Source organism: Aspergillus aculeatus (assembly GCF_001890905.1).
Source record: "Aspergillus aculeatus ATCC 16872 unplaced genomic scaffold ASPACscaffold_12, whole genome shotgun sequence".
In the NCBI taxonomy this organism is placed as follows: domain Eukaryota; kingdom Fungi; phylum Ascomycota; class Eurotiomycetes; order Eurotiales; family Aspergillaceae; genus Aspergillus; species Aspergillus aculeatus.
In genome coordinates, this window is record NW_017962987.1 from 281,667 (window position 1) to 295,718 (window position 14,052).

The following is a 14,052-nucleotide window of genomic DNA, read 5'->3' on the forward strand; positions in this document are numbered from 1 at the left end:
CCAAATTTTGCTAGCAGAGCAGTTTTAGACTAGCCTTGCTAGAGAACTAGAAACGACTCTGTAAACCGCCAGAACTACCAGCGGAAAGGCGTCGACGATCATCTACTACTTCCAGACGGCAAACCCCGGTCTGCGAACTCGCACTATTTACAGTCGGGCACAACTTCCCCCCTTCTCTTGCTCTTTCCCCTCAATTGAAGTGAAGGGCTGGGGAATTGAAGCAATACGTAGAGAGGATTTCTTCCTCATCGTGTCACTCCGAATCCTGACAGGGTTTTCCCCGTGTCTCCCTTGTGACGGGGATCGATGGGCTGATGAGGAGTGACCTCTTCCAGAATATTCACCCATTGGTCAACGAGATCTGGTTTCGATCAAGCTGGCTGTCAGTGACTCACTGGTCTACTTTCCAAATGCAAGCAGAAAAACTCTTTTCTCGGGACGAACTCTTCAGCGAAAGAATATCGGGACCAATCATAAATGCTCCAGATCCTTACGGAGGGCTGGAAGGGCTGAGTCGGGACGGTTCGTCGTCGGCTTTCTTCCGAGATTCCTTTGGACACCATTCAAATCGATCGGTACCTAGGTAGCAGAAGTAACCTAAACATACTTTGCGGAATCGTGGGTATGCATGATCCATAGCATAAGATTGGCATCTCTTCATCGAGGTCAAGAAGTAGCTTTCGCGTGGGTACTGAGTAGCTATATCTGGTGTAAACGAGTACGACGAGACCAGGTCAGCATGTGTCGAGACTTGACAGCCTAAGAGCATCAGGGACTAATTAGCTTGCTGACTGGCTAGGGCGGAGCACCGCCACACTCAATGAGAACATATCAGCTTTGTTTCATACTGGCAGGCATTGCGGTGCGGCAAATCGCGACTGTTTCGGATGGGAGGTACCACACCGTCTAGTATATACAATACAGTTCCGGTGGCACAGAGCTAGTTACGTCCGAACAAATGTCTACATGTGACAGTGCAGTTTTTTCTATTGCTCGCTAAGCGGCTCTATACGAACTCGTGCTCACTTGCTTGTATCTGGCTAGCATCTAAGTTGGCAATCACTGCCAACGCCTTCTGTCACCGGATAGCCAAAGCCTCCATGTCTCGGTTCCACTCAATCAACCACAGGGTCTGGCCCGCAAAGCCGCAAGTTGGTGGAGGGGAGGTCCTCATTTCTTGGCAGAGCCGGTATCCTCAACGGCATCCTGCCGATCCCAGCTCTCAACCTCCAGCGCCCGAACCCGCGCTTCGATGTCCAGAATGCGCTGTCGCCAATACTCCTTGGCCTGCTCTTGAAGCTCCCAGGTCTTCTTGAGCTGCTCAAACAGGAAAGGTGGGAGCGCGGTCTTCTTGGCCTGCTTGTAGTCATATGTGACCAGATCCTCGTGGACGCGCGCGGCGGGTCGGAAGCGCGCCTCCGAGAGGATGATTGCCTGGAGCTGGAATGCATACGGTGATGTGTCGGGCGCCGCAGGGTCGTGGACGAGTTTGTGATACACCGTAACTTGGTCGGGGTAGATCATCGGCTGCGCACGCACGCCAACTCGGCAATCAGTTTCGTGAAATCGTTCGGGGGAGCGGGTTCTGGTCATACGAATTTGTAATCGATCTTGATGCTTCGCATGATTAATCCGATCCCTCGGGAGCTGACGAGGTTCATCCATTCCTTTTTATGGGCCGGATCGATGTGCATCGCGAAGTTGCGGGTGAAATACACACGGGCGGTTTCTGCGTACCGAGCGTAGGTGACATTGTTGACATGCCCTAGAATTCCTCGTTAGAGTGTTTGGCGGACTTGGATTGGAATCAAAGCCGGATCCTAGGTAAGAGAGGTATATGTACCCTGCCGAGGTGGTTAGGAAGCTATACATAGAAGCATTCATTGAGAGGGGTCGGCTTACCATGCTATCCTATTGCGCCGCAGCGACATCTGGCTGTTAGCACGGCTCCTAAACGCTTCAGCGGGATGCGAGATTCGGCCATCGTACCATCTCGCCCCATGCGACAGCCTGCTTGAATAAGCCTCTTCTCGATGCATCGGTCAGATAGCCCTCGCTACCCGCGACGAGCTCTCGCCAATCCCGCGCGATCTGTTGCAGTAATTCGCCAGATTCTTGAATTTGTGACGGCTTAAGACCGAACATCATGCAGCGACCAAGTCTACGTTTGGTCATGGTCAGCCATCGGGGATCAATGCCGTGTGGCTTCTTCGTGGTGGGCCCTATTGCCGAAAGGGACTTCGCTGTCGACGAGGGGGCATTCTGCGGCGAAGGAGAGGTCGAGAGAGACCGAATAGTCGTTACGAAGGATCGAGATTGTAGGGGGAGGCATTGCCTTCTCAAGCTCTGTAGCTGTGCCATGGTGGTGATAAGGGGTGTGGTCAGTAACTATAGCATCGATAGGAACCGTAGATGGAGCTGTTGCTTGGATGGTCTCGAAGCACCTCTCAAGCTGGTCGGTTAGTTCTCCGCCGGGGAGCTGTTCGGCTAACCCCACTCAATCACTCCTCTTCCGTCTTCCCGCGGCCTTGCAGGGCCGAGGCCAGTCGAGGCCACAACAACAGAGGTTTACTTTGGGAACCAAGTCAATCGAATCAATACATGGGCCTCTAGGGTCGCCTTTTTGGAATTCTACAGTATATATCTGCTACCATTCATGGTGGATTTAGCGTCCGTCCAGCGTAAAGCATCATATACAGCGTCATATTCAGATCGCAGAGCCGGGTTGTTAGGGGTGGCACGAGCCAAATTTATGTATACGCTGCTACCTTAAGGGGTACTCTACATGACCACCAATCACTTCTGATGCCCAACTAGCTTGTACAAGCACTTCATAAGCTATATGGATCACGGATTGCATCTTCCTGTAGGATTGATTGTAGGCTCGAGAAATACAAAACTGGCCGCCGGGTGACGACGTCATCGGTAATGTTCCGGCGGTAGCAAACAACCCCATTCCCACCAAGCGGCAACAACCCATCGTCGCCTTCCTATCTTCCTCATCTCCTCGTCGCTATCTTTCTGCCCAAAGACTGTTCACTGTTCAACATTCCTCACACTGAATGGATTAATCATGACTAGCTCAGAACTGCGCTATCAAGTTATCAATATCTACAAAGGTTGGTGATATCTCACCCCTGACAGAAGTTTCCACTGCTGTGCTTAGCAATTCCTAGCACCGTAACTAAAGTCTATGGCTATTGACTGATCGATCGACAGAGCTCCTTTTCCTCGGCCGCAATTATCCTCTGGGCTACGACTACTTCCGGAACAGGCTACACAAGGCATTTAGCAGTCAGGCACACCTGGATAATGAAGAGCAGATTCGGAAAGGTATAGCACGAGCGGAGTTCGTCAAGAAGGGTGCGTTATCCCGCCTCACTTGTTTGCAATTGCAGCAGCTTCATTGAACCAATCAATAACCTTCTATCCTTCAAACATCTAGAAATCGAGGCTCTGTAAGTACTACCCATGCCTTTACTGCTCCCGTCTGCTTTGACACCTCGCCGACGAGCACTGATCCACGCTACCTATCCACTGATCCCTCCCAAATCCGATGCGGTTGATCATAATTTCTTGATGTTTCCTATGGATGTACAGTCTCAATATATCGTTATGTCATAAACTTATAAACACATGGGTGCAGTGTGAGCAGTGATACTGATGGAAGCACACAGCTACTACCTCAAGCGGTATCGCACGTTGAAACAGCGCTATGAGAACAAATAGCACCCAACCATCCGCATCCGACACACGTCGCAGCAAAAATTATACAGAAATAAATATTATGGCAATTTGAACCAAGAAAAAAAAGAGAGAAACGTGGGGGTATCACCAATATGAGAAGAGAAATGGTCACGGTTCCTTTTTTTCTTTTTCCTTTCCTCTCATTCGCCTGAACACCAAACGTTGAGTTCTCGATCCTGGCCGCCGGCAAAGGCGCCTATATCTTTCGACCCCACCAAGCACTCACTTCCAAGCACTCCCCGTTCGCGAGGCCATCCTTCTGGAACAAATCGGTCATCATTGCTGCCCACCAGCGATCCCATTCGTCCTTGCTCTTCCCGCTGGCCTCCATAAGAATGTGCTCCATGCCTTCTATCATTTGGATGACCGTCAGAAGCGCAGTGCGTCGGATGGATAACTGATCGGCCGTCAACTGTCTTCGAGTTCCACCACTCGTTTCCTTTCCATACCCCTCTCGTTCCCAGCGTAGTTCGCCCAACGGAATGGCAATGCGACGACTATCGACCTTCTCAAGGACGTCTACCTCCGCATTGAAGGATAGGCCCATCGTGGCGCATGGTAAAGCAGTCAATCTCCGCTGATCGAACGCTTTCTCAAGCCAGGTATTGTAGTCTTGGAGAAACTTGTTCTGGGCGCGCGTGAATGGCGTGGCAGACGAGAAGGTGTACGTCGCGGTCGCATCGGCGGTCTCTTGTTCTCTCGAGGCCAGTTTGCGAGCGGGTGCCGGATTGGGCAGCAGAGAGCGGAACACCCAGTCGGAATCCCAGACTTCCAAGATACCCCCGGACTTGAGAACACGCAACGGCTCGCTCAATCCCGAGGCTTGCTGGGCCGGACTGGAAGGACACATACCCGCATCTTTGATGAAGACAAAATCGAAATAGTCGTCGGGAAATGGCAGGCGGGGCTTCCGTAGGTCGTGACGCTTGAATTGCCAATTCACACCCTTTTTGCGCAGGTCGGGTGCGACGGAGACGATGTCAATGCCGTTGAAGGACACGGTGCGGTGGCCGCGACGAGCGAAATAATCATGGCACATGCTTGACCACAGTCCTGAACCACAGGCGAGTTCCAAGACTCGCTTCGGGGCGCAGTCGGCCAAATGTGGGTTGCAGAACGGCCCACCAAAAACGCGCATGAGCATGAGCGAGCGCAAGGTCTGTCGGTGTATCTCAGGAAGGTCGCAGGGAAGAGGATACTGGTTGTCGGGGTCTCGGAGATACGTGCGATCGCCATGGCGTCTCAAGGGAAAATTGGAGTAGTCATTGAGGGAGGAGAGGGAGGAGGTCGACGTCGCTGCCAGGGTTATACCGGTCGAACTGGCGGTGGAATGAAGGTCGGAGCCCGAAGCTGCGGCAGGCGCAAGAACCGCCGGTCCATTTGACATGATATCCATTTCAGAGGGTTAAGGTGGAGTGGTGGATGCTCGTCAATTGAGGGGACCTGCTAAGAACGAACGATGTGCATTCTTCCGCATACAAACAGTGGCAGCGCAGATCGGTCACGAACGGGGCAGAAGTTCGATTAAGAGGGACATGATACGTTGATGGCGACAGAAATAGAGTAGAAAAAGGGCCGAGACAAGCGAGGCTGACAGTATTAAATGTGGTGGTGGTAGTGGCAGTGGTAGTGGTGGTGGTGGTGGTGGTGAGGAAGGAGGCAGTGAGTGATGATGAATGTTACGCAGCTCGGACACCGTTCCAGGTCAATCTGACCCATGGAAGGAGAAGGTGTTCCTTCGATTAAAGGAGGGGAGAACGAGAGAAAGAAACGAAAACAGTCAGGCCGAAAGGAGGGGGGCAAAAAATCAAATCAAATCAAATGAAATCAGAAAAAAAATAGAAAACCACATTGTGACAAGAAAATCAAACCGCCCCGGCTCGATGACCCCTTAGGGCCACTCCACTTGTTGCGACGCAATTTTAGTAGTTTACTTTAGTGACTTCGTAGTTTACTATCGTCGACTCCAGGCTTAAGTGCAGTGAGTGGTCCCGGAAGGCCAACGTTTCTGGAATGGACCCGGCCTGGCCTTAATTGTTTTTTCTCCTCTTTGACCCTCTTGACTTGCCTGTTAGCGTGGACTGAAAATGAGCATTTATCTATTTCCCCTCCCTCACCGTTGAAACGGCTCTTGGAGATATTGGAAATCGTCGTCTAAAGTATAGCACCGAATACTCGCCGAAATGCCCACTCGGAGACCTAGCCTAGGGAAGCGATGAGTAACTTTCTAGTGGTGGTGGCGGCAAATCTTCGCCCTAACGCCAGCTCCACGAATGAAGCCGAATCAAATCATATTTCCAACGCCAGGATGATACGGGAACAAAGTACATTACATTTGAGAAAGCAACTCTTATACTTGTCCAAAAGGTATGTATATCTATCCCAGAGCTGCCAGCACAGTACTCCGTACATACTTGCAGCAAGGCATCCGAGCTCCCGGAACCTTTTCCCCGCGATAGATAGATCAGGACAACCCCCGATTGACTGCATGGATGGGAATGCAATGCAAGAACGCGAGAGGGTGTGTGTGGGCATCTGATCCGTCTGATCGGAACTTTGACCGTGAGATAGTTAGTCCATGACAGAGGTACTATGCAGGAAGTTCAAGTTACCTATCCGTATGTATACTAAATACCACAACTCAGCCCTTTTGCTTTTTCGTGTTCGGCCTTGGTTTCCAAGTACTGAGTAGTAACGTTAGTAGCGCTTTCCTTACCCGGACAAAATCGTCTCGGGAAGTCGTGCTAGTCTACTACAGTACTACGGTAGTCTAGTACCAACTGTACCGAGTATGTCCAATTCCGGGCACGGGGTCCTTAATAAGTTTACTTCAAACTAACTACCTACCCTACGCCCGGCGTACGCGGGCGGGCTTCTTTTTCCTTGGGAATTTCAACCCAAGAAAATGGGTACCGGTACTTCCGGGGAGTTCAATAAGAAACCCACGGTTCGAAGCGAACACGACACCACACACCACACACCCACACCGTGCACACAGGACTTTCTCTTTCTCTGTCTGTTGCGGTTGCGACTTGCGTAAAGTTCAGGAAGTTAAAATTGGGTGTGGTTTGGATCTATGTCTCACGGAGTTGTTCCTCCGTGACGAACTCCCCCCTCGGTCCTGGGCTTGCTCCAGTAGTAGGATGGATTTAATTGGGTTGGGATTTTCTTCTGCTCCTTGTCTTTTTTTCTTTCCCGCCGAGGTGCCGGCCCCCGATCGTCTTTGGTTTTTCTATTTTATTCCTGTTGATTATCTTCTGCCGGGATCAGAATTCACTATTGCCTTACCGGTACCATACGTTGCACTGCTACTGTTACTTGAAAAGAGTGGCTGCTTTAACATGGGTATCTAGCTCGTGGCTGAGTGTTTATAATATGACCGTAGGAGGAGAATGAGGCAGTGTCTTTCGCCCCTGGACGTCGAGGGAAGAGAAGTATCGGCGCCATTTGCGATGATAATAATATAATTCACAATAATAATAGTAGTGCATGTCACTGAAAGTCTGACATCATGACAACCGACTGATCCGTTGTTTCCCCTTCCTTGGGTTCCGGTGTGTGGATCTTCTTGTCTGAGATACCGAGATGAAGATTCCCTCCGGGACGGGTGACGGGGAGGCGAGACAATGGGCGCGGCACGTCGCACGGCGGGGGATGCGTTAACCCATCACCATGGTTCTGCCTTCCGCTGGCGGTGTCAGAGTTGTATACCGTATCCTGTAAAGATCTGAGGCTTCATTCCCTGAGGGAGAAATTGCATAGTCGAAGGTAACACGACCACCGAGGAGAGAAGAACTTCAACAGTGCAAATGGCAGTCTAGATCGTGGCCAGGGAAGATGATTTCCCATGCTGAGTCGACTGACTCAATTGACGAGATGGATTTTCATTACTCAATGAAACCTCTGGGTCGGTCTAACGCCCCGCCAGGCTGGGTGGGTGGTTCTATAAACCGAAGTCACCTAGGCTATGTGCATTGCCGGCCCCCCGAGGAGAAAGGAATTGGGGGGGAGGGGGCCACTGACACGTGCTGGCACGGGTCACTTGTTGCCCTGACAGGGAGAGACGGGGAGGTACCACTGCCTGGGTACCGACTCCAGGGTCGGTCGCTAACTACTAGTTAGTTGAGAATTTAAAGGAATTGTTTCGAACGCAGGTTGACCCCTGCCTTGTCTGTGTGTCTTCTTCTTTGCCCCCCTTGCATTCTAAAAGTGGTGGGGCGTGGACTGACAATGCTTAGATTGTCTCTGCATGTATATGTTTGTGCATCTGTGTGCAGTACTACTGCTATGGCTGTGCTTTCGTGGATTATAAAAGGCTGCTTAATGGCGAGCTGGGGGCAGAATTGAGTAACCAGAAGTTCTGTGATGTTCAGATGGCTTACCCCCAGCTTGTTGTTGAGTACTTTGTGTATCTTGCATAAGGCTGTTATGGTTGACTATCCCGTATAGTTCTGGCCGTGTAGCTTGTCATCTTCCCTGTGAAGGTAAACTGAAAGGGGGCTCGACTTATAATTAGTCTAGGATCATACTTAGTATACTCACAGTGGCCAATTGCCAGTCTATTATAGGTGGATAAAAATGAGGCTCCAGGAACAGGTTGAACGCATTGTAAGGCGTTCTATAGAGAACCTCGGTCTTGGATCTTGACTCCAGCAATCTCGTCTGACCTGCATCGCTTGATTCATCCTCAGCCAAAACTCATGAACCACCCTTCGAATTCTCGGTGCAGGCAGGACATGAAGTTGTGCTATCCAACTGACACAATTGGATTATAAGATCTTCATGAAACCTCAGAATTAAATCGTTGGGGTTCAATTATCAGACTTAATTTTCCAGGATTGGCTAGTAGTCCATCGATGTTCTGCATTTAGTATACTTTATAACTATATCTTGAGGCTATAGATACAGCGGTCTTCACATCAAGGCCAGTGCTGCTCAGCACAGTGTCAAAGCACACTTTGAAAAAGCCCCTGCAAAGCGCGATAGTATTCAATCAGTAAGCAAACCTACTCAAATTATTGGAAGCAAAGTTGAAGCGTATATAACTTAGGAGAATGAGACGTATTGAACTGTTTAGTGTTGACAGGATATGGAGTAAATACAGCTTCAAGCTAGAGACTGGCTTCAATCAGAGTCGAGGCAGTCTGGGTTGACTGTGGTAACAGGAGCCGAGTTGGCAGGAATGTAAACAGCTCAGCTCCAGCTGAGTACAGTCTTTTCTGAACAAGATCGAGATCGAGGTGCCACCTGATTCTGACAGCTCAAGTAAGCTTACTGTGAATGTTGATTCGAGCACTCTAGCTGACCCTGGCTGACTCCGCCAGTGGCAACCATCAGTGGTGGCAGTGGCCAAGTGAAGTGAGTGGAGAACCAATTTGACATGACATCGATCATCTGATATGCTCTACCCTCATCCTCCGTTGTGCCATTTTGTGTTCTTCCGCTGCGACTTTGCCACCCTTCCGACAAGTGGGTGGACTCAATAAAGGGGCAAGATCAATGGTTTGAAGCGTTGTTTTGAAAACAAATAGAGAGTGTCGAAATGGTCGACTTCAAGCCCCTGGGCAGAAATCCTGGCAGGTTCAACCCGATGATCGACTGGTGGTGTGAATAGAATATCCTAGAAAGTATGAGAAGAAACGCACACCCCCTGAGCGCTGTTTAGCGACAATCGCTGGTGATCTTTGGGTAGATGTGCGCATTGTCCCACTGCTCAGGTGTTGGTAAACTCTACTAACCATGCAAGATGGTCGGACAATCTCAGTACTTTGTTTCGTGTCCAGTATACTAGTGTACCTCTTCAAACATACGCCTTAGGACGATTGCTGCAAAGGGCGGCGGGAAATAGCCAGATCTTTACCCCACTCCAGGTGTCTCTTAGCTTTGAACTGCCATTCTGTAGGTTCCGGTTGACCAGGGGGAAAGGGGGGTGGAGGGTCGTAGTCAGCACCATTGTTCCCTCTGCGGGGAAGCAAGCGAGATTGTCAAAGAGGTCCTAGCATTTCCTTATATTAAATCGAGATAAGATAGTGTGAAGGCAGGTTGTTGAGCTGTTCAAACCACCAACAAGTCTCCAATAATGTTGTAAACTGACTGTGAGTGGAGGGACGGCACGGATAAACCCGCAGTCTGAATAAAACCCGATTGTCGATGGACAATGGAGAAAGATATGTAAATAGGAGATCTGGCAAGAAGGATGACAGGCACCCCCTACATCTCTTAGCATTAATGCTAGTTAGTACTTGTAGGTGACTATGTGACTAGGCCCTTGCCGTTGTCAATAGTAGCCCCTCCCTTCCCCGTAGATCCCTGGGCTCCCAGAGTGGTGAGTAATAGTTAAAAGCTACCTGAATATCAATTGGGGAGAGTGAATTGAGGCTGCCTTGGGCTACCTTACTACAGTTGTTCAACCCTGGATTGCGGGAAACAAGGGATTTGTTGTAACAGAAAGAAACAGAAATGCAGAAGAGCGAATCGACTGAAAAGACGAAAGCCATAGGCGATCAATATCAATCAATCAATCAATCAATCAATCAATCAATCTAAGCATCAGCTGAAAAGGAAGGGTGGCCTTGGCTTTGCCATTGGCGGCGAACTGCGCCCGCTTGGATGTGACACCACGTGACCCCGACGACCTCCCGCCTTTCGAATGCAAACCAACTTCGGAGCCTCCCAAGGCGACTCCGTCTCCCATCTATCTCTTCGAGTCGCTGGCGTCTCTGCTACATCATCGTTTCCTCGATTGCTCGCGCGCATTCCTCACTTTGATAGTTATACCGGCTGTCTGAGAGCGCTGCTCAACTTCATATTCAGGATTCTGGCCAGTTAATCGTCTTCCGATCCTCTGACTCGCTCGCTCCGACCACCCACCCGCCTGCCCACACCCCCTCCGTCGCTTGCACCTCGATCGCCCCTCCGTCCCCCCATCCGATTTATTGGAACTCCAGCTCAAGCCGCACCAGACCATCCAACAAGTGGTGAGAGTCGCTGCACTCGTGATCCCCTGCGTGTCCGAATTGGGGTGGTTCCGCCTAGGACCCCATGTTGAAGAGAAGGAGAGAACGTATCCAGTCCCCGAATCCTCCTCTCTCTCCTGCCACCGCCGTCACCTTCTCCAAACCGGCTCGTCCAGCCTCAATCTGCTCTAGAACCTTTCCCCAATCAGTCCACTCACGGTCTCGTCTGCCACGTTAAATGGCAGATGGTACCTACAGGTTCCAGCAGCCTGGGGCCGGGCAGTTCTTCTTCCAAACACAAGCGCAACAACACTCTCACCAACGTCACCTCGCACGGAACGGGACCAACTCCCCGACTGGAAGACTAAAATTTAGCCACGAGACCCCTTCACCCTCCCGCTCCCCTCCTCTCAGCCAAGCAGCGGCTCTCAATCCCTTCACGATGTACAGCCAAACCCACCAAGGGCAGCATGTCATGATAAATGGCGGCCAGACCCACCAACGCTTTGGCATGCAGATGCCTAAGTTCCAGTCGCAAAGCCATCATCCGCATCCTGCTCAGCAACCCCATCACCATGCCCACCATAACCAAGCTTCCCACAACATTAGCCACCAACACAACTTCTCCAGCGGGGCATTGGCTGCCGCTACTCCGCATTTCACTCCCGGTCCCCTCCAGAACGGGGCTCATGTCAATGTTGAGGAGGAACTCGAGGACTCCATGAACGAACATTGGCAGCAACAGCTTCAACTAGCGGCGGAGTCGCGACAGGCCAATTCACCCCACTATTATGCTCGGACAGTTGCTCAGCAGACTAAAGGCATTCAGATCGCGCCCAGCCATCCCGAACCACAAGAGAATGGAGGTGAAGAGAGAAATGGCGTTGTCAAATCGAAAGCATCCTCGCGGCAAGGTTGGCATGCTCTCGATTTCGGCGGACAAGGCTTGCGGGCTCTGTCGTCGTCCCTCTTCAGTTACACCTTTCTCGAGAAATTGTATCTGAACCACAACAAGCTCAAAACTCTTCCTCCGGCCATTGGACAATTGCGGAAGTTGACTCACTTGGATCTTTCGAGCAACGACCTTACCGAGCTTCCCGAGGAGATTGGTATGCTCACAAGCTTGAAACAACTTCTGCTCTTTGACAACAATATTCGCACGCTACCTTACGAAATGGGTTATTTGTACAGGCTGGAGATGTTGGGTATAGAAGGAAACCCGCTGAACGACGTTTTGAAGTCTCAGATCATCAAGGAGGGCACGAGAGCTCTGATCAAGTATCTGAGGGAAGAAATGCCAGGTATGTATACGGCTCGGAGAATGTCCGCATCACTTAGTTGATAACTAACGTTTTAGCCATAGTTCAACTTTCACCACCCGATCGAGACTGGGTCATTCTGGACGAGACCGCGAATTCCCGCAACGCTCCCACCGAGAAGGTCACCGTTCTCTCTTACAACGCGCTGTGCGAATCGTCTGCCACTGCATCCCACTTCGGCTATACTCCTTCACGTGCGCTGTCATGGGAGTATAGACGAGAGCTTATCCTGAGCGAGTTGAGGTCCCACGACTCGGACATTGTCTGTCTTCAGGAAGTCGACCAGGGAAGCTACAATGGATTCTTCAGGGAGCAGCTGGCGTACAACAATTACAAGGGTGTTTATTGGCCTAGAGGACGCGCCATGGGTATGCAAGAGGAGGAAGCCAAGAATGTCGATGGTTGCGCTACCTTCTTCAAAGACAGCAAATTCATTCTCCTCGACAAGCAGTTGATCAACTTCGGTCAGACGGCCGTACGGAGGCCCGACGCCAAGGGCCAAGACGACATCTATAACCGCCTTTGGCAGAAGGATCACATTGCTGTTGTCGTATTCCTGGAAAACCGGTTAACTGGCTCACGCTTCATCGTTGTCAATGCCCATCTCTATTGGGATCCCGCTTTCAAGGATGTCAAGTTGATTCAAACGGCCATCCTGATGGAAGAAATCACCAAGCTCTCCGACAAATATGCCAAGTGGCCTGCCTGTACCGAAAAGACGGCGTTCCGCTTTGCTGATGCAGGGGGCAATGAGACCGAAAACCCTCCGGAATGCGCGCCATCCATGGAGTATAGCAGCGGCGAGCAGATCCCGCTCTTCATGTGCGGAGACTTCAACTCTGCGCCTGGATCAGCGGCCTACAATCTGGTCGCCAATGGCCGGCTTACGGAGGCACATCCCGATCTGGAGAAGCGCCTTTACGGCAACCTCAGCCGAGTTGGTATGACGCATCCGTTCAAGCTGAAGTCTGCCTACAATTCCATCGGCGAGCTCAGCTTCACAAACTACACGCCGGATTTCAAGGATATTCTGGACTACATCTGGTTTTCATCGAATACACTTCATGTGTCGGCGTTACTTGGGGAGGTGGACAAGGACTATCTGCAGAAAGTGCCCGGATTCCCCAACTTTCATTTTCCAAGTGATCATATCGCATTATTTGCGGAGTTTACCATTAAAGGGAAAAAGGGCAAGGTTGTGGAAGCGGATTTTGGACCGCAACGGAATTGAGGGAACGGAGCATGTTGAATCTTACGAGAACTGGTGTTTGTGTAGCCGGTTTATCTTGTTATCTCGGAATCTTTGGGGGCCTTTCGCGTGTCTGTGGTGTTCTTCAGTTGCTTCCTTGCTTGTGCTGCATTTTTCCACTCTTACCATTCTTCTTCTTGTGAGTCTATTTCTTGTTTCTGCTGTCGCCCGGTGGGGGGACTTTTTCATGCAGCCGAACCTGCATCCCCGGATTTTCTTTGGAAAGTAGCTTTTTCCATGGCGCAGCAGCAGCTTTTCTTCTTTCTCAATCTTTTCGCTTCTCTCCGTTGGTATGTGTTAGGATTTGTCTTATGCTCTTTTTTTTTTCTCCCTTAACGACGCTTCCTTCCGCCTCTTCTTTCTCTCTCTCTCTCTCTCTCTCTGGCTTCCTACCGTCGGCTTCGTGATCTACTTGTAGATTGGATCCTGGTCCCGAATTTGACATCTCTCTTCGGGTTCTTTCCCTTTTGCCCTCCCTCCTCCGTTTGAAACTCTTTTCGTCCTTTTGCACTCAAGACAGGCGAATGGTGTCATGTTGCTGTTGCTGTTGCTGATGTTGTGTGTATGCATGGGTTGGCTGGTCGGTTGGGTTACATAGTCTTGAACCCTGATACGATTTATTCGTTCGTTGTGTTTTTTTCACCATTTGGAGATGCAGAAAGCAAGATTTGGTTCTTTTTATCCCCTTTTGAAGAGTCTGATGGTGTGGTTGGTTGGTTGAGAGCGCTGCTCTTTTTCCTCGTCACTTGTAGTTTTGCTGTTACACCGTAGAAGAATTTTG

The 14,052-nt window shown here is 50.5% G+C and overlaps 3 protein-coding genes across 3 annotated transcripts; 1 reads left to right on the plus strand and 2 right to left on the minus strand.

The window, feature by feature from the left end:
- Positions 1–933: 933 nt before the first annotated feature.
- ASPACDRAFT_122596 (thioesterase family protein) lies at positions 934–2,452 on the minus strand. Its single transcript, XM_020196553.1, has 4 exons — positions 1,990–2,452; positions 1,903–1,911; positions 1,596–1,766; positions 934–1,527 (listed from the first exon to the last, which is right to left on the minus strand). The coding sequence occupies exons 1-4, from the start codon at positions 2,359–2,361 to the stop codon at positions 1,171–1,173; spliced, it is 909 nt and encodes a 302-aa protein (XP_020054217.1). The 5' UTR covers positions 2,362–2,452; the 3' UTR covers positions 934–1,170.
- A 1,491-nt stretch (positions 2,453–3,943) lies between these two features.
- ASPACDRAFT_62147 (class I SAM-dependent methyltransferase) lies at positions 3,944–5,143 on the minus strand (the record flags this gene model as incomplete). The annotated part of the gene is made up of 1 exon (XM_020203762.1): positions 3,944–5,143. One exon carries the CDS (start codon positions 5,141–5,143, stop codon positions 3,944–3,946), a length of 1,200 nt encoding a protein of 399 aa, XP_020054218.1.
- A 5,798-nt stretch (positions 5,144–10,941) lies between these two features.
- On the plus strand, positions 10,942–13,253 carry ASPACDRAFT_31700 (CCR4-Not complex 3'-5'-exoribonuclease subunit Ccr4; the record flags this gene model as incomplete). Its single annotated transcript, XM_020199833.1, has 2 exons — positions 10,942–12,004; positions 12,067–13,253. The coding sequence occupies 2 exons, from the start codon at positions 10,942–10,944 to the stop codon at positions 13,251–13,253; spliced, it is 2,250 nt and encodes a 749-aa protein (XP_020054219.1).
- Positions 13,254–14,052: the final 799 nt, after the last annotated feature.

What these genes read in the sequence shown, in the direction of transcription:
- ASPACDRAFT_122596 (XM_020196553.1), bottom strand. Translation starts at nt 2,361, where the DNA reads ATGGCACAGCTACAGAGCTTGAGAAGGCAATGCCTCCCCCTACAATCT. An exon ending in TCAAGATCGATTACAAATTC is followed by an intron (nt 1,528 to 1,595) that starts GTATGACCAGAA and finishes GTGCGTGCGCAG; the next exon opens with CCGATGATCTACCCCGACCA.